The following is a 19,228-nucleotide window of genomic DNA, read 5'->3' on the forward strand; positions in this document are numbered from 1 at the left end:
TTTGCTCCTTCATCCCAGAGGAACTGGATATTCTGATGAAAGCACTTCGCATTCTTCCGCCCCCACGAAGAACTATTAATTCACTCATGACAATCCACGTCAACAAATAAAAAGTTGTCTTTAACGACTGCATAAAAAAAAAATTCTAAAACAGGCGAACGGGAACGACCCACTTCCACATTCCAATGGTATAATAAATAAATAATATCGATATTTTATCCATCAGAAGTAGTATATCCACATAAGTAAACTATTGCATATTTATGTTTTCTCATTCCATAAAATCGGGATCTCCAGTCGAAAAAAATTTCCGCTCTATTGTGCCTGTAAGGCCTTATGAATTCCGTTATGACGGCAATCGGGAAAAAATTAAAAGTCAATTTCCTTCCACCACAATCTCCCAAAAAAAAAACCAAAGAAACTCACGAATCGCCGGCGTCAAACAAAGCCAGAAGACAAACGGGAAAAATAAAGAGGAGAACGTGGGACAAAACGTCAACGCGTAAGGAAAAAAACTATAAAAAAAAAAACGACACAATTCGTAGAATAAAAACAAAGGCAGAAGAAGAAAACTCATACTGTTTGAAACAAAAATAAAAAAAGGGCGTCAAAAGTCTTGACGCGATTCTCGTCGACGGATATCTCATCTCGTAATGTCTGTTGCCCGTTGAGAAAATGCGGATGGCGGGGGTGCGAGGTGGAATGGCCAAAAGAGATAAAAAAAAAAGCTTGGAAAAAATGGGATTGATAAAGAACGAGGAGAGGGAAAAGTGTAATCATATGATGACCGTGTTTTGTGATGATGGGGGTGGTGTAGTTCATGGTGGGGGGGGACCAGGAAATTTTTGCATACAAACGTGTTTATCCACGCGAGACCCCCAACGCTCTCACAATGACGAGCTCTCTTTTTTATTTCCAAGGATGCCGCTCATCTCGTTAAATCTACGCCCATCTGTCAGGGGCCCGTATGAAAACGCTGGTAGGGTGGGAGTTGAGGGGGCTGCAGATTTGTAGACACGGAAGAGCACAAAGTGAAGTTCATAATGTAATCTCTTAATGGGGCATCAGTCGTGTACATTCACATACACATGTTGCGAATATATTTTTTTTTTCGCGATGGGGGTGATTCCCGTCAAATGTGAGGGGTTTTTCAGGTATTTTTGGAAGTCTTTGGAGAGGATAGGGGTGGCTTAGGGACCGGGTGGTGGTCTAGTGGCCGTAGAGGTTTCAAGAGGCTTATCGCGATGGTTGAAGATCATGGGGGAGGTAGTTGTGATTCATTTGATGAATGAGGCCCATGAGGGGATTTAAAAGGGAATTGGTGATGGCATTCGGTGGCCTCAGTTGGTGATTTAACTGGGGAAAGGGCACTTGATGTGATCATCAGTCGATAAATAGGGACTTGGACCAACGATGAGAAGAGAAGAAAATTGAAGGTAAATTAAATCGAATTGAAATTTGAAAATTCCTTCTTCTTCCGTTTTTCTCCAAATCCTTGTGGGTCCAAGAAATATTTTCGTAACAATAAAATAATAGAAATGACAATAGCACAATTCTCATGACAGAATTTATTTTCATTTTAATGAAGTTTAATTACAATTCGAATGTGGCCACTTGATGGGCAGGCGAAAGGGTGGGATAAAATGCACTTTAGTAATTTTCATGACTCAACAATTCGGATTTTTATAAAGAGCGAAATGTTGCCGCTTTAACGAACGTTCAAGAAATTAATGAGAATGAGAAAACAGTCGTGTCGCATTTAGCCCAGTGGTTTCTCGAAAGGCAACTCACAACTCGTAAAAACGATGAAGACTCATTGTACAGAAATTTATCGGTCACTTAAATTTTAACACTATCCAAATAACGAAAAATACAAATATAGAGAATAAAAATAAATAGAGAATGTAGTAGTTGTGTCCAGCTTTGGCCATTCGAATTACCCTGGAGACTGATGACGACAGTGAGCCACTCGTCCTCTCAAAATCCTCGTCCTGAAATATTTTTAATGAAATACTAAGCTTTCAAATTATTGAATAAATACTATGAGCTTTTTCCAACGAGAGCTCAGAAAAGAGGGAAAAATATCGTGAGGGAAATTTTCATTACTCAAAATAGGAAAAAATTAACGCATCAGATTAATTCTCTTACAGAAAATTTACCAATTTTTTCAAATGGCAAAATATAGGGAAATATAACTATTTTGTACGCTTTTATTTGTTAAAATTCCCAACCATCCATTTCACATTTCACCTGGAAATTGGATCCAAATCCTGAAGATGGAACTTTCACCTATTGGTTCATTCTAAACAAATTTCCCACTGTATTGTCAAGAATCCCTAGTCCAGGTCTCGATGGAAAATACCTTAGACACTAAAATCATTGAAAAACTGCATTTTACCATGCCACGTAACATTTTATCCTGATATTTGACCTCAGTTCCAATGTCTATCGACAAACTCTTGAGGGCGTGAATTTTATCCTTGAGTTCACCCTCCAGCCTTTCGTTTTCATCTTCAAGAAGATTTCGTGATGTAGTGGGTAGAGGCTCATAGCTATAGCCCGCTGTAACAACAATTTGTAAAATCACAATTAATGAAAAAAGTTTGTCATGAAGTTCATTGGTAAGGTATCGCTCACCCCGCTCACCCGAGTGTGATCGCCTCATTTTTCTTGGTCCCTGTATATTTCACTACTAACTGTAAAAAATAGATATTTCCATTCGTAACGTTCTCCGTATATTTACAGTTATCACAGCTCCCTAGTTATGACCTCCGTCAATTCCTTCGGGATTTCTCAAACGAGGGAAACTCCACGTCATCAAATCCATCAAATTTTGACATACGTAGGAGCAGGAGACAAGTGCTTGTTTTTGTCGTCACTAATGAAGGTTATCCTAACCTACAATTTACCACAGCTGTCTCTGCTGTCTCACGCAGAGGTTATAAGAGAGATTCCTGACGCTTATGGAGTGGCTTCAGCCGGTAAATTTCGTGGCGGTGGCGCCTGAACGTGGCTGTAGGTAAGGAATTACCACGGAGTGCGTGGCATGCCCTTCGGGGCAGTCCATTTCCGATTCTTCCAGGGCTCCAGGAATATTCTAAAATCGAAATTCTCATTTTTCGCGTTTTTCTCGGCTCCTGGGCCTTCTACAGCCAAAAACCTCCCAGCTCTGTTACCCACGTTCTCCGTGGCAATGTCTTACCGACAAGCACATTCACCATCGTAGTTCACGCACTACCGCTACTGAACTTTGCGGTTGTAGCCGCTCCTGATATTGTGTTATCAAAGGAGAGTCCAATCAGATAAATAGTCACAAAAAAATATTTGCGAATTCGATAGATAACTCGTGGAATAGCCGGCACAGGTCTCGTCAATTTTGAATCCCAATGCTACAAAAAATGGATAGAATCCTCTATTTAATTCGTCAATTACTGTATTGAGTGCAGAGTTTTCGAAAAGGCATTGACAAGCCAACCCAACACGGTAACAATTCAAATCACTCAATGATTTATTGATCTTTGATATTTCACATATATAAAGGCACAAACAATGAAAAAAGTTATTTAACCTCGAGTTTCTAGATTCTCTTCTCTACATCGCTAACACCACCACACATCACACACTCATATTATACTCAATTAAGTCAATAACTTATCTAGTGTTAACATCTCGATAGATCGATAATTTTCTTTTATGTACGCATATTTCCTTATCTGTTCTTTTTATTGTGATGGTACTCTTCGAATGGAGAATATCCACACATCACAATCTACCTTGATATACTATTCACAACCCTCCAATCGTAATGAGAAAAACTTTTTTTTTTACTACAAGCACATCTCAATTCCATCTCTCGCATCGTATAATCAACAATCTTTGATTTTCTCTCGATGCACCCACGCTAAAACATTGAATGAGTACATAGTTTATTCACTCATATTCTATCGAATAATAATGCGATTAGAAATCAGCCTGATGATATCTGTATACCAGATATATATCAGTGTACAACATCAACATTTAATAATTGTTTTTAGTTTCATTCTTGAATTATTCTCATTTCTACACGTAAGAAAAAATTTTACAGAAATAATTCCACGCGTGTTTTCGCCATTTGCGTTGAAGATTACACTAGTTACCTTGTCATTTTGTTAGGGAATATTGTTTTAAAAAAGTCAATGACATGAATTCTAGATAGAAATGCTCATAGTCAAATCTTACAATAAACAGCTTAGAAAATGCTACTTCAAAAATTCTTATAGAAATAATTGAAATAATAATAATGTTAATATCATTATTAATAATAATAAAAGCAAAGTGTAGATACTTTGTTCTGCGAGCAAATACATCTTCAAAAACGCACGTGAGAATTACATAACTGTCTATAGAATTGGCGCAACGAACAGATAGAATTTTTGCAGGCACATTTTCCATAAAATTTTTTCGCACATTTATCTCGATTCCCTTCGGTTTCCTTCCACCCCACTTCAGCCGTCGATAATGACAAGAGAAGAAAGTATTAATGAACAAGGAAGGGAAGAAAACTGATAATTTGTTCCCAAAGGTCAGAAAGAACCATTTAGGCCTGTGTAAAATGTCTATTTTGAGCTTCGTCTCATCACATGGAATGTTGAATAAAATTCTCACCCTTCCATTCTCTTCCCCAATTTGGCATTTGGAAGACAACTAATATGTTTTTTGTAAAAAATCTCCCCGTTATAATTCACAAGTTGAATGTGTCGTGAAAATATCACATCGAATGAATACGGAGAATTGTAATTTAATGATTCTCTCGTGAAAACGTAGAATACAGCACCAAAAAATTTAATTATCCAGCACCCTGAGAGAAAACCACTAATTCCCGGCGTGAGAAAAATGAGTGACTAGTTTTCTCCTTGTGAGAAACGCAAACAGTCTACGTTTCGTATAAAATGTTATAGAAAAATAGAGACGTTGTCGAGAATCAATGAAATTAATTTACTTCGATGAATATTTGGAAGTTGTGTTGGTTGTGTGAAATCGACGTGAAGGTGCTGGACTTGCTGGTGCTGATGGTGATGGTCCAGTGGGTGTTGTGGGTTTGGAGCCCCTTCGACTTCTCCTTACCGATGAGTATGGACTTGTTCCGCGATTAACATGCTCATGGGCGTAAAGTAAAATGCCAATATCACGATGTCCAGCCTCCAGAGCTATTTTTAATGCTGAACTGCCATCAATGTCTGTTATTGACGAGTCACAATCAGGATGAGATAGCAGTGTTCTGACGATGTCTGTGTGTCCATGCTCAGCAGCACACATCAGCGCTGTACTGCCGTCTTCGTCCTGAATGTTGACAGCTGCCCCAGCCTCCAGCAGAAGATGTGTCATGTCTTTACGGCCGTGTGACACAGCCAGCATGAGAGCTGTTTGTCCATGTAATTTTGCTCTGATATTGACGTCTGCCAGCTGAAAGAGCCTGTTGGCCACTGATGCATGAGTGGAATTCCTCACTTCAGCCAGTGCTGCAAGCATCACTGCTGTGTAACCAGCCACATTGGCTTTGTTGATATCACAGACCTTGGAGTCCAGCAGAATGGAGACAACATCGAAATTACCATGTGATACAGCGTAGTGCATGGCTGTGTTGCCACTTGAATCAGTCATGTTGACGATGTACTCGAGAAGAAAGCTCGAGTATTCTTCGAAACAGTCGAGATAATCCTCAACCTCCAGAGGATTTGCTGTTACTGTGCTTGATATGTTGAACCATTCCTGTTGAATTATGTTCGCTGCATTCTTCGTTTGATGTGATATATTTTTACTCGGGGATTTTCGCAGGTTATCGTTGAGCACCTTCAGGGCAGCTCTCATTTCTTTTGATGGCTCTTTCTTCTCTCGAGATTTGTCCCTTATCGGCTCGAAGAGCGCTGAATCAGGTAGAGGTTTCTCTTCACTGTGCACTTCCTTCTCGGGTGGTGATAAGATGCACTTTTTATTCTCGTCTCGGCTCTCCTCGGCTTCAATTCGCTCAAGTCTGAACATGAAATAATGAAGGTTGATTAATTTCTATCGAGTTGTAGGTTTTTTTTCCTGAGAAAAGTTAATAGGTGAAAATTCAAAGCAGAGTGGTGAATGGTGAGAAATAATGGACATTACCGTTCATCACTAATGGAAGTGGTTACAGTTTCGATGACTTCAGCGGTTATTGCTGGGGAATTGTACTTCAGCTGGTGTTGTTGAAGCATCGATTTATTCCGCGTTACAACGAGTAAAACTAATCAACCGTATCACTCACCGTCGCATTGGATGAGGTGTTATTTATTCATGCGTGAAGGTAATTTTTTAGGTGTGTTAATCTGAAGATTTGATACTCTTTGAAACAAAGACTCCCGTTTATCTGTGATTGTGAAGGGAAATATTTCATTCACGCCGATTAGAGTGATGGTAAGCACATGACTGAAAGTATAAGGGTGAGTTTGCACGGTGTGAGGGGTAGGTTTTTACGCAGGCGCCAAGTGCTATGTTTGTAACTGATGGCTGCATTCAGCGCCCTTTGCAACTTTTGGCGTCACATGAGATCTTGAAAAGTACGAATTCTTTTTTTTATTAAATTTACAATGCGTCTATTCCAACGAATTTATTTAGAGTTAATTAATCACTTGATGTTTGTTTCCTGATTTCTATTAAATTGTCTCATCATTGTCACAATTTTCCCGGCGAAGGAATTACTAAAATTAATAATAACTGTTTGCGAAAATTTTCTATTTTCCCTGAATTTGGAAATATTGGGGAAAGTTATAACAACGGTGAAACAGGGGATCCCACCATTCCATTTTGCCCAGTCCCCTCCTGCCAACCATCTATCTTAATTTTTAATTTATTGTTTACAACTTACTTATTGCTGATCGTCTCATAATTCTCCCTGTTATCAGCATCATATCGAATTACTCCAACAGGAATTTTCGTATAAGTGTCTTGTCTCTTGAACTGTCTTCTGAAGTCTTGTGTGTTAAGGGGAATGTGTGAAGGTCGTGGTATTTTAGACGTGACATTTGTGCTTGGGCTGTCAACATTTTTATAATGACCCTCAGTACTGCTGGACATCTGCTTGGCAAGAGATTTAATCGTTTCCTTGCAGTTGTCACAGTAATTAGCAGCACACGATATAGCAATGTGGGGCTTGAGAGAATCTCCAACAGAAACATCGACGAATTTCTTTTTGATTGGTGAGGTGCCAAATTCACGAGTCTTCGGAACGAGACTCGCTGTATTGGTGCTTCTCGTTGTCATTTTTATGAGACCTTCAACGCTGACACCAATAGATTTACTCATTTTACGTTTTGGTTTTGTATCACCATAATTGAATGAGTGACTCCGTAGGTTCATTGAGTTCAGTGAAATTGTCTGAATCGAGACAGGATCCGGTCCAGTGGCTATTGATCTTGTGCCTGGTCCAGGTCCCACCTCCGTGCCCACCTCTGTAGTCCTAGGCTTAGCCGTTACTCCGACATTTGACTTCAACCTGAATGGCTCGGACACCTGTACCTCCTGATCCTTCGTCATATAACTCTGGATACAACACTGAATACCTTGCGACAACGTCGCCTTCTTCACAGCTTCTTCATACGTTTTTATAGCATTTTCAACGATCACAGCTATGTCATCGGAGGTGTAGATGTCTTTCATCGTCCATAATGTACCAGTACCGATAGAGCATGTGGTTCTCCGAGTTTGGTCGGTAGTGGTTGAACAGTCTTTGAACTGCTTCAAGTCAGGGAGAATACTCTCCACTTTTAACGGTCCTCTACCCAGTGAATTCTTCCGACATACTTCAGGGCAAGTGCTGTCACTTGTTTCACTACTCCTAGAGAGTCTGGATAAACTACAGGTGTCACTCTCTGAAAATGATAATTTTGTACTTCGTGGTAGATTTGAGGATAAATGCTGTCTGTGATCTAAGTCCCTCTCGTCAATTCTCAGGGCTGCAAACTCTCTTGATTTTGGATCACCAAAGGGTTGGATTGGCGTACTTGTCACTATTCCCACATCGCGTGTGCGGATCTGAGATAAATGAAGTCACGTTGTTTTATAATAAGTGGGATAGAATATTGTGCAATTGTCTCAACTTGGTGCGGTTATAATAAGAATAGTTATACAATCAAATTCTTTTCAATAGATATGATCAGACGTAGCTTTGTGAGGCAAAGTTAGAAAGCACAACATTCAATGCGTGCATTCATCATTTACAACGTTCCAGTGGGAGAATGGTCACGCTATCAAAGCTAATTGCTGTAACTTTATTTATAATTTTTTTTTTACCTGTTGATGAGATACACCAATGTCTCTTGTTACGACGCCACACATTGTACCCGCGTCTCTTGTACCATTTGAACTTTGGGGGCAGTGACACTCCGAGATTGATTGGCTGCTCAATCTTTGATCGGTTATTTCACTCAGTCTTTTTCGGTTGAGTTCCTGCACCTGGTTCTGAAGGTTGCGTTTCTCATCCTTGAGGATTGACACTTGAACCTGAATATCGAGAATAATTTCAGGATTGATTAGTCTAAGAATAACCATTGTGTTTTCTTTAACTCGTGAATAAACTTTACAGTTTAAACGAAGTCTTTCGTTGTCTTTCGTTGGTGAACGTTTGTGCTACTGGCTGGAAGCTAGGATGAGCAGGTACAGTTCGGAGAGTAAAATGAGGGAGGGAAACGTACTTTACATTGGTGGGGACGGAGAACAGGATCAATTTTCAGGTATCCATGAAGATACCTGAATCTTTGCAGATTTACAAGGTTGTTAGGGGTCTCTTAATACCGTTGGGAGAATGGTAAGGTTTATTGCTTAGTGGTAAGCATAGATATTCTCAATGAAAATGCACACTGGTCCAATAGCAAATCGAGGAATGTTACACGCGACGGGGAAACAACTATTGCACTTGTTCCATTGAACATTTCATTAATTTGGTGGTTCTGCTGATAGATTTCGAAGTTGACTTGGGGAGAGATGCGCAGTAGAAAGTGTTTTGGTATTTTTTTTCGTGGAAATGGTTTTTATCGAAGTTTAGTTGTTTGAAATTTGAAGTTTTTTGTTAAATATTACCTGCAATATTGGTATGGATTTAACTTGATCTTCCAATTGACGCATTCGCTCCAGTGACACCGCCATTTGCTCCCTAATGTTCTGAAACAAAAGGACGATTAATGATCTTCAAAGATGAGACTGATTTATCCGCAGTGGGGAAGACATACCTGGAGAGTTCCAGTGCTGTGATTTGAGTTTCCACTTCCAATGCTTGCATTATCAAAATCCATACCTCTGTCCAGGTGGGCCGCATTTTGAAGGGGCGATATCGGTGATGCTCCATCTAGAGGAGAATTGATTATTCTGAGATGAGAAGATGAGGAAAAACCTTGAATCCAAATGGCTTTCACGATTTTAATACGTCGAGGTATTGGTGAAATATGCGCGGATTATTAATGTCGTAGATATTTCGTATCAAAAAATTAATAGAAAACCTAAGGCTAAAATATTCTATTGAACTTCAGATCGGTCTGATGGACTTTAATTAAAATTCCATCAGGTCTAGGACGATTTCTGTTGAAAATTATATAATTTCAATGAAATAAATGTCGAAAATCCGAAAATAATTTGTAGGAAATTTGTAATCTGCTCTAATAAGGTCATTGGCAATTGAAGAAGATCACAAACCGTTCCACTTTGCTCGCTTTCTCCTATTAATTTTTTATAGTGCAAATCAGCATGACATAAAATTTCATTTTAATTGATACTGAAATTTCGAAAACCATTTCAAGAACATTCCTCCACAATTCTTCCAGAGTTGTAATAGAAAATAAATAGAATTCTGTAACGCGAAGTGCTGATAACGTGTAATGAAACGATTGAAACAACATTGAATTACCCCTCATCGAACAACAAAGACGAGAAAAATTGAAGAGATCATGACATAAATACATTTTTTTCTGGCTGCGCAGTATAAGTAATTTCAAACGTATGTGAATTAACGGAAGACTTGATAATGAATTGAATGTGTTTGGACGAAGATAAACTGAGCAACTACACTGGAGTTAACTTTGCCCTCGTAATGGACGTTAATGGAATATCAAGAGACGGTCAACAACACCCCGGGACGCGTGATCAACACAGCAAACGTTCACCCTGTCGTCAATGATTTATAAACAGTAATAATCATACGGTGGATCATCACGTAACAGGTTGAAAACCTCGTCGCATATTCATGTTTTGTTTGCTTAAGTTGTCAATATGCTTTATCCTAATGTGTCTATTTTATCAGCTCAGTGGTGCTCTTATCTCTCACCGGTATTCACTGACAGTCAAGAGTAATTTGTTTAAAATTTTCGGCGACAATTAAATCGATCTATATTTAATTTATTCAACTTAGAAAACTCACGATATTTCTTCTTCTTCATTTTGCAGAAGGGCAATCGTTTCATGAAAAAATTTTTCACTCCCATTTTCCTGCGAACTTTTCTCTCAATTTTAAATAGCTTCTTATAAAATTCTCCGCAGCGATGTAATGAACCTCTAATTCAGTAATCCATCGATTGGTTTTTGGTTCTCATTACGTTATCAGTTTTTTACATAAAACTATGTGAAACGCACTTGTTAAAACGGTACTTTAAGAGATTAAGAATAATTACGCGTCAAATCACTTGAGACTTATCAATTTTCAACTGATGTATCGGTGATTTTTTAATTTAATTTGTTTTAGAGACAATTGGAGTTTATGTTTTTCCGTTGCACGATCGCATTCGACTGTCCCGCGGAGCTGAGTTCCCCAATGAAACACGGGGAAGCCGAGTGCCAACGAAGAGGGGGAGAAAGGCGGTGAGCGTTATAATGACTTTAACAATATCATTATCATGTGGATTCCTCTATACTTTTGATATCATTGAAAAACGATTTTTAATGACAAGACAGGTCGATGACAACTAATCTATCGGGGGACAGTTCGTTGCTGTCATCCTATGTTAAGAATTGAGATAACATGAAATCCACAAATTTATGTTATCGATTGGGCATTGACACGGTAATGAGCCTGGCCATTATCATATTATGGTCCATTCATAGGATATAGTCTGAATTTCCCAGAACTGGTGGAATTATTGCGATGGACTTTCAAAATAGAAACACTTGTGAACAAAAACGGTCGGCGAACAGGTGCGTTCGGCTACAACGCGCCATATGTGAAGACCAGTTGTTACAAGGTTGCACCAAAATCGTAGGGCACTAATTAAACTCAATCACAATGTTTAAATTTTGCAATGAAATTCTTAATGCTGGGAACGGAATACGTTTTGTCAAGGGCAACGTATTTTTCGTGTTTGCTTTCGTTAGAGAATAGACGATAATACGTGATAACAGGTGTGACAGGTTTCTTCAGGTAGTCTAATGCATTCGCTAGAATATTTTGCTGATTTCTATTCTATTCATTTCATATTCTGTTCAGAATTTATTTGTTTCGAGTGAGGTGGTAAAAAATTGTATAATTTATGTGCGCAAAAATTATGCATGAATTTTTAACTTTCTTTATTTAATATTGTCAAGTAGTAGTGCACCAAAATTCCGCGAATGGAGCCTAAAAATATATCTTCAAGACTTTCTTCCGAAGAAATCAAGAAAATTAATCGTATAGAAATCATTTAACTTTCAATTCTGAATGTCTAGTAATCATACAACATTTTATGCAAATGGAATGAAAAAGAAATTGGCCAAAGTTCTGGATTTCTGCGATCTGAACTACAGTAGTCACAAACAGAGTGAGACGAAAAAATCGTCGAAGCGATTCGGTTTGTTTGGAGGCCACGAAAATAACTTTCCGTGACGAGTTGGTAATTTCCCCATTGTATCACCAAATCGACCACACCGACAACTATTTAGGAACGGTTATTTCCAATTGCGCTCTGTATCTCATATCAGAAAGAACCCACCCGCGTAATCTGTGACGCAATGTGTGATAATAATGCTTGGAAGATGTTGTTGCGGGAAAAAAAATCCCGTAGAATTGCAATGCACAGAATTTATAACTTCTGGTAACTGAAAAATACTGGAAACCGTAAACCTCAAAGGCTCGCATAATAGACATCGTCTACTCGTGGAGCGGAAGCAGGTGGTTCCAGCCACGCACCGTCGATTACGACTCCTTCGAAAATTCAAGCGCAATTTTATCGGCGCGGCATCTTCCTTTCCCTCGTGAAAGCATCGCCCTCCATGACTTTAATCTCCAATGAGAATAAATCATCGAGGCAGATGAGATAACTTCATTTTCGGAGTTTAATCGTCATTTTCCATCGTACATCAGCGAGATAAAAAAAACTCCAGCTCTCGTTTGTGCGATCGAAATAGTAATAGTCATAGCATTATCTTTATCCGGATATTTGAACCCTTGCAATTATTATTTTTCCCGTTGTGTGCACGTAGAACAATGGGAAATGGTGTGTTATGTGGTGATGTTGGCTGGGAACGACTGCAGTTTGTTTTCTCACTGATGTGAGATATTCCCAAGGGAATTTGTTTCGCAGGTCTGATTAAAGATTCGTGGGAAAAATATGAGAGAAAGCGTCATGTTCGTTAGGTGATAAATCCGATGCCATGACTTTAAATGAGAGGATTTGTCTTTCTCAACTGCAGGGAGAAGACGATTTTACGTTGGGTATTGAGGCTATTTATTATCGATACAGTAATTGTGTTAAAGATTTCACAATTTTTTTTTCACATATTCCTTTCCTCTTTAGAATTATGTTGGAATTCAAAGACAGAATCCAGTCATTTAATTATCATTCAATATTGAAATTGAAGATTAAGCGTTTTCCGAGATATCACAGGTATTAGATTATTTATTTATTGTATCGATAGGCTGATTGTAAATTTCAGAGTTCAGAATCATTCAACTTCTGCCATCTTCAATGTACGTCCTCTTAGTCGTTAATAATTACTAGAATCTTCAATTATTTCGCCGTAGATTTTTCAGCTCGATGAACAGAATGAATATTTACATTTTCCTCAATTGTCTCGCAACCAACTTTTTTCCAGGGTTGATTCTTTTGTTAATAACTCAGGAATATTCAGCTGTTCACATCCAACTATGATTATTTAAAAGCTAGTAAACCTTGTTGATAACAATGCTATGACTCACCGGTCTCAACCTCATTTTTATACCGATTATTCGTCTTGGAGGGCTTGGAGAGTCTCTTGAGGGTCGCCTCAAAATCGCCGATGGCATCGTTTAGGTCCCGGGCCGTGGACTTCTCCACGTTTTCAGTTGGTCGTCCAGTATGACCTGACCTTGGTAAGGTCGCTAGATTGTTCTCGAACGAGATAGCCGGGTTTGATGATAACTCGGATAATTCTGTTTCAAGATCGCTCACAACGGGATTTGCCTGTGCAGAAAATAATTATCAAACTATCAGTTGATTTTTAATGATTATTTCAAAATTTTCTTTTCCTCCTACACTGCGCTCAGCTTTCACGATTAGTTCCTCTCACCAAGCGCTTTCGACGAAGGACAAGGGAAAACTCTTTTGAAAAAAAAATTTTACTCAGGTATTCTAGCCATTACCCTCGATATCTCCAAATCTACGAGAAATAATTCATTTTTTCTATTCCTGAATGGACTCTACAAAAATGGTTATTATCAAAATTTTCTTCATCAGCAACCGGAGTTGATGCTAGAGCACCTTGAAGTGTTTTATGATTTAGCAACCGAATAATTATCTTTTCAAGGTTACTTTAGTTTTTGAAAAGTACTTACAAGCCCTAACAGAATCTCCATGGACTGGCATTGTCTCCGTTTCTCTCGTTTCTTACGACGCTCTAGGGTGGATCTGTCCCCAACAGTCCCAGCTGCAACTGCTTCACAGTATTCAACGAAATCCAAATCAATGTGATAGCCGAAAGGGCAACAGTGACATTTGGAACCTGTTGAAGATGCAGTACCAGCAGTATAGCCCTCCGTTCCCACTGAAAATTCGTTGTCGTGAAAAAATTGGAAAATTGCCCATTTTACTCGATTACAAATCAAATCTGAGACGGAATCAGTGCGCGGGGAAAACAATCTTAATATTTCCCGAATCAATTGGAATGAAGTATGATCAGAGGGTGACTGACCACGGAGGCACGTAATAAAACGAAATATGTTGTAACGATTGGCGAGGGTCCAGCCTGAAAGGGGTAATAATAATCCACACAGGGAGAGTTCGTTAGCCGGACGGTTACGACCGCTTGTGCGCCCGCACACCTCATCTGGTTGGTGCTAGTGTCCTCTTTTCAAGGATTTCCTTTGCAATTAATGCTAATGTCAACAAGCGAAACTTCCTCACCATATTAAAAAACAAAAGATTGATAGAGAATTGATTGATCGAATTTCTCGGATAGCTCGCGTGTCTCACAAATATTTTTAATGAGGAGGGATAACAGGTTTAATTTAACTGATAATGAATACGAGATAAAAATAATCAAATTTGTTCGTGTTTTCCAAGGTTGAGTCAGGTATCGTACGGTAACAGAATACATTGTGTACAATCAGGAAGATATGGAACAAGTGCTGCCAGCATTCGTATTATTAAATGCCGTGTATGTGAAACTATGGTAATTAATGACGATATGCTGCACAGACTTATCCAGAATTGAATTAGTTTCGCTTGCTTACCGTTTCCGTTGAAAACACGGGCCGAGGATACGGTCAGCGCCATTTCTTCAGGGTCTCTCGAGCTTCGTTAGGAATTCATCCCCTATAAATATCAACATGACGGTGTTAAAAAATAGTCGTCGAAATAAGTGATACGATTTGTAAATCTGAGTAGAAAAGACTAGAGAATTTGGGGGAAAATTTTGATGAATGAATTCGAGTGTCTTAGATGGGGAGAACTATTTAATAATATTTAATAAACTTCCAGGGGCATTTTGAAAAATAATGGTGATCCATAATCGCATAACACTACGTAAATAGTAGTGACAATGATAATTGCTTTTCATATTTAAAATTTATATTCAAGCGTGATATAATGTAATGGTGAAGTGGCACAACGTAACGAGCCCACTCATCTCTTACTAGGCGAGTATTTTAAGAAATGTTAGTCGACGTATTTGAGAATGATAGTTAAATTTTTCTGAAGCACGTTCATTTTCAAACCTCCAACTACGGAATTCCGTTCGTTTGCTTCTTAGTAGATGTATTTTTTCTTCGAAATCCACTAGGTAGCAAAATCTATTGTTCTGCATCAATGATCACAGTGAGGATTATCCCGATTATTTGTCCCAGAGGGTAATCCTTTGAAGGATGTCCCGCCGAAACAGGCACAATGTGATGTAAAAATAACTGCAACTGAATGTCGGAAAAACTACTAGCCTCTTTCTAGGTGAAATTGCTGATGATAAACGTCACATTGTTGAATCTGATATCAGCCGGTTGTGCTGATAAGCATGAGTAAAATACACGATAAGAACTATTTCGTCATCGATGGATGCATCCATCCACTTTTATTAAAGGATTATTGTTAATTTAGGGCAAAGAGAAGAACTAATATCTGTCATTCTCTCAGCTTTTCCGACGCTTCGGCCCGGAAACGATAAAAAGGTTGACTCGTATTTTCGGTACATTTGAAGAGACGGAATGAGTTGAAGGGAGAAAAAATATGGTGGGAGATGTGACGAATAAGAAGAGGAAACTAATGGTCCTAATCCAGATCGGGTATAACATATTTCAACGGGCAGTCTAAATATACAGTCGGAAAACTATATTTGTCCAGGGCATTGCGAAATCAGACTCTTTAAATTAGGCCCTTTGTACATCGCCAATGTCGACAGTAGTTCATAAAGGGAAGGAGTAAATGAACGAACCTCATTAAAATTCTATTGCAAATAGTATTGAATCGATCATCATTTTAAATTCCTCCCATTCGATTTGAATGATTGGATTTCAACTATTCAGAGAAACTGCATTTGAGTTGGTACTGATAGGCATCAATTAACAGTATCAGAACAAACTTGGACTGAAGATTAATTATTACAGCTTCAGCAATAAATTTCGATGGTTTTTTTATTTTTTTCGTCACAAGACCATATTTGGAACCACCGATGGTTTTCGAGAGGAGATAAAAAGGTCGAGTATCTACAGAATATAGAATGTGCCTTGAATCGTATGCGTATGTGTCTCTACCTAAGTAGAATAGGGGGGAGAAGTACTTTTGCAATGGTACCTCACAGAGCGACATTAGCGAAGGTGTTCAGTGCGGAGGTGTTCGGTATGAGCCCCGCAACTCGTCTCACAGCTTGTGTTATGGTTTCCTTCGGAGATCGATATATTCCCAGTTTTACTTGCCATTGTTGTAGTCACTCGTATCTATACACTTCGCAAATAGGTAAAGACAGTAAAGCGTATTCTTTTCATGATAAGGGTCTACGTCCGTAATGAACGTAGTATCACAGCCCGGAAACTCCTACGTGAGAAATCCCTCGCTTTGCTAAAAAATCCTTCTGTGCGTACGAGAAAAAGTGTTGGCAACTGGGACATGTTCATTATTAAAACCCTACAGTACCGGGAATATGAAAATTCTAGAGGAAAATTCTAGTAAATCTCAGTAATTTATTCAATTAAAGATAATTGTTTCTGGAACGTTTCTTTTACCGGAACCTCCAGACAAATATCTGGCTTTGAAACACCTGTCAAAAATCGTTTGAAAACTCTTTTTCAAAAGACAATATTTTTTTAGAGATATCAATGGAAAGAAGATCTTTCAAAAATATTTGGAAAAAAGAATTGTTTTCTAAAGGTTTTTTAAAGAATAAATTGTTTCTAAAAGAAATTGTTTTATGAAGGTCTTCGTGGGTCACCAAAAAGCCCTTCAAAATATTCTTTGGACTCCGTAGAATAATAGTTTCACAAAAAAGTATTTTATTCCTCAATAAATACAATAAGTATGAAGTTAGAATGGCGTAGAAATTATGCTCATACATATGAGTTCACGTTGTACGCGAAGAATTGCGCAAATGGCCGTGAATTGAGCGGAGCGCGTTCAAAAAAGGTGGTTTCTCTCTGAAGACTTCTCATACTCCTACATCATGTAGCGCTTTTAAATTATGAATTCATACGCAGCCATGCATTCCAGCCCAGCCTACTAATTTTTATAAATGAAAATCACGTTTAATGATAAAATGTGTGAGTAAAAACCCTCAGGGTAATAGAACACAGACAATAACTGGGCACCGTTTGACATTTTTTGATGGAAGTTGTACATGGGCTTCCGTGAGCCGACGACATGTACCGGTAAACTGTTAAATTGACAAAGAGGTGAAAGCAAGACTTTACTACTCCGATCACGTGCATCATAATACACGTGAGGATACATGAGTAATTAAAGTACAGGGAGCATCTCTTAGCTGCGCGTATTAATTTGTAACGTGAGATGTAAGTGCGCGGGGACTTCAATACGAATCTCAGATATCATATGTATATCAAGGGAATTTAATTATTCAATCAGAAATAAATTTTACTGAACGTTTGTTTTTCATAGAAACATTCCATCGAAAATATCACTTCAAATCTAATTTCTCGTATTAATTTTTCATTATTCGGAGAAGACAAAAATGAAAGAACATTGAAAATATATGTTAAACATTTACTGCACAAAATGTCAAGATAACAGAACGAGTTGCGCGCAAAAATGAAAATGTCTGACTGTTTTCCCATTAAAATTAAATGAAAACTTCCGAAATACCTTGTTCAGGTGTTCTATGCACGTTCGGTACACTGGAGGCCTTTAAGTCCTTCAAGAATTGTTTTTCGAATGTTTTGAATGCCTTTGTTATGCAACAACGTAATTGTGTATATATAAGAGCGCACGTACGAGGATAAAACCATTTGCGGGGAGTTCGTATGAGTAGAGTCAATGTAAGGCAACAATCACTGACCAAATGGAATTGTTGGATAAAATTCTTTCATTATTGATAGTCGCGTGATCGATGCATGCTGATGAGTTAGTTGATCGCATAAAATCGCCTCCGGGTTCAATAATTTTCCCAACGAGTACAAATGCGTATCGTACTTTCGAAGAGTGTCAACAATAAAAATGATTTTTCATCTTTAACGGTCGCCCTCAACCAGACTATAATAAACGCCCACATTTTTCATGATTAGAACGATATTTCATCAATGATGTGGACAGATATTCGTAGTAACCCACATTTAAAGGGACTGATAACTCATTACGAGCGATTTTCCGGAGTTACTCAAGCATGAACGGTCCTACCTATCCCCCAGTTTCACCTCATCATATCTTGAACATCAAAACTCATTAGTTTGACGTAGTTTTCTCAAAGCGCTCAAAATCAAAGGATTTTTAAATCCCTCTTAAACCCGATATTTCGGTAATAAACTGTTTTTCATCTGTCGTTTACCTTCGTCGGTGTATGACATCAGCATGAATTAACATACCATTATGGTGATATGTTTTGAATAATTAAAGTGGTTGATTCGCGGACAGGTGATGATAGGGTAACAACAAATCCCAAGATGTAGTAAAAAAATATTTGCAGAGTGTGAATGGCACAACACAGCGGATACCGTAAATTGAAAAATGTTACTGAGCTCACGCGACTATATAAACTAACAACATCCAGTGTGTGTTACCTTATAGAGTCGTTCCACCAGGGCAAGCACAATGTGCATCGGTGAATTTCATAGCACCGAGAGAATTATGAACATCGATGTAATATCACATAGTATACATCACTCGTTTTTTCACGACACAGTACGATGGGTGTGCAAAGAGGTAGATTTTTCGACTGTGGATTCTGTGAGATCCGGTACGCGACTCTTGAATACTGGGCATGTAGCTGTGCTGACAGCCCCTCTCTTCCTCCACCTCGTCTGATCTGGGCTCCAACGAAGAGGCTGAGTCCCCACTACTTTACACTTTGGACCTTACCTCATCTCGTGTGTTTGTGGCCGATGCAGGAGTACAAATTGCCACAAAAATTTGTGGGATGAAAATACTTGCAGATTGGTCCTCAGGTGACGTGAGAGGGGGACACAACGTCGAGGTTTTTTTTTGGTGGGGAGGGAACGAGAAACCCTGGAGTTTATTGGCCACCCACCTAGTCAGGTGCTCTGACTCGGCATTGTTCTCAAAATCACTGGTCTAGTCCGTTCGTAGGAATTCGTGGAAATTCAACAGAATGAGAGATAAGATAGGCATGTCAGTTGGAA

General features: G+C 38.6%; 2 protein-coding genes across 8 annotated transcripts; both read right to left on the bottom strand.

Annotated features, from left to right (window-relative positions):
- Positions 1-1,553: 1,553 nt before the first annotated feature.
- Bet1 (Blocked early in transport 1) lies at positions 1,554-3,171 on the bottom strand. 2 transcript variants are annotated; one of them, XM_064125536.1, is made up of 3 exons: positions 2,647-3,171; positions 2,399-2,562; positions 1,554-1,991 (listed from the first exon to the last, which is right to left on the bottom strand). In XM_064125536.1, the coding sequence occupies exons 1-3, from the start codon at positions 2,663-2,665 to the stop codon at positions 1,836-1,838; spliced, it is 339 nt and encodes a 112-aa protein (XP_063981606.1). In that variant the 5' UTR covers positions 2,666-3,171; the 3' UTR covers positions 1,554-1,835. The 2 variants fall into 2 exon arrangements, with proteins under 2 accessions (XP_063981606.1, XP_063981605.1); XM_064125535.1 differs by having other exon boundaries at positions 2,638-3,171.
- Positions 3,172-3,490: 319 nt separating this feature from the next.
- LOC135164811 (KN motif and ankyrin repeat domain-containing protein 2) lies at positions 3,491-18,952 on the bottom strand. Of its 6 annotated transcripts, none has more exons than XM_064125491.1 (10): positions 18,650-18,952; positions 16,221-16,370; positions 14,672-14,753; positions 13,775-13,983; positions 13,160-13,403; positions 9,234-9,349; positions 9,085-9,165; positions 8,299-8,508; positions 6,875-8,040; positions 3,491-6,013 (listed from the first exon to the last, which is right to left on the bottom strand). In XM_064125491.1, the coding sequence occupies exons 3-10, from the start codon at positions 14,712-14,714 to the stop codon at positions 4,978-4,980; spliced, it is 3,105 nt and encodes a 1,034-aa protein (XP_063981561.1). In that variant the 5' UTR covers positions 14,715-14,753; positions 16,221-16,370; positions 18,650-18,952; the 3' UTR covers positions 3,491-4,977. The 6 variants fall into 6 exon arrangements, with proteins under 6 accessions (XP_063981561.1, XP_063981562.1, XP_063981560.1 ...); XM_064125492.1 differs by lacking the exon at positions 18,650-18,952 and adding an exon at positions 18,418-18,564; XM_064125490.1 differs by lacking the exon at positions 16,221-16,370.
- Positions 18,953-19,228: the final 276 nt, after the last annotated feature.

Source organism: Diachasmimorpha longicaudata, chromosome 7 (genome assembly GCF_034640455.1).
Source record: "Diachasmimorpha longicaudata isolate KC_UGA_2023 chromosome 7, iyDiaLong2, whole genome shotgun sequence".
Classification (NCBI taxonomy): domain Eukaryota; kingdom Metazoa; phylum Arthropoda; class Insecta; order Hymenoptera; family Braconidae; genus Diachasmimorpha; species Diachasmimorpha longicaudata.

Excerpts from the sequence above, each read along its gene's own strand:
- Bet1 (XM_064125535.1), bottom strand. The coding sequence starts at position 2,665 with ATGAGGCGATCACACTCGGGTGAGCGGG. Across the intron at positions 2,563-2,637 it reads ATCACACTCGGGTGAGCGGG|CGGGCTATAGCTATGAGCCT; the intron begins GTGAGCGATACC and ends TTGTTGTTACAG. Across the intron at positions 1,992-2,398 it reads ATAAAATGTTACGTGGCATG|GACGAGGATTTTGAGAGGAC; the intron begins GTAAAATGCAGT and ends AAAATATTTCAG.
- LOC135164811 (XM_064125490.1), bottom strand. The coding sequence starts at position 14,714 with ATGGCGCTGACCGTATCCTCGGCCCGTGTTTTCAACGGAAACG. Across the intron at positions 8,509-9,084 it reads AATCCATACCAATATTGCAG|GTTCAAGTGTCAATCCTCAA; the intron begins GTAATATTTAAC and ends CTCGATATTCAG. Across the intron at positions 8,041-8,298 it reads TTGGTGTATCTCATCAACAG|ATCCGCACACGCGATGTGGG; the intron begins GTAAAAAAAAAA and ends CATTTATCTCAG.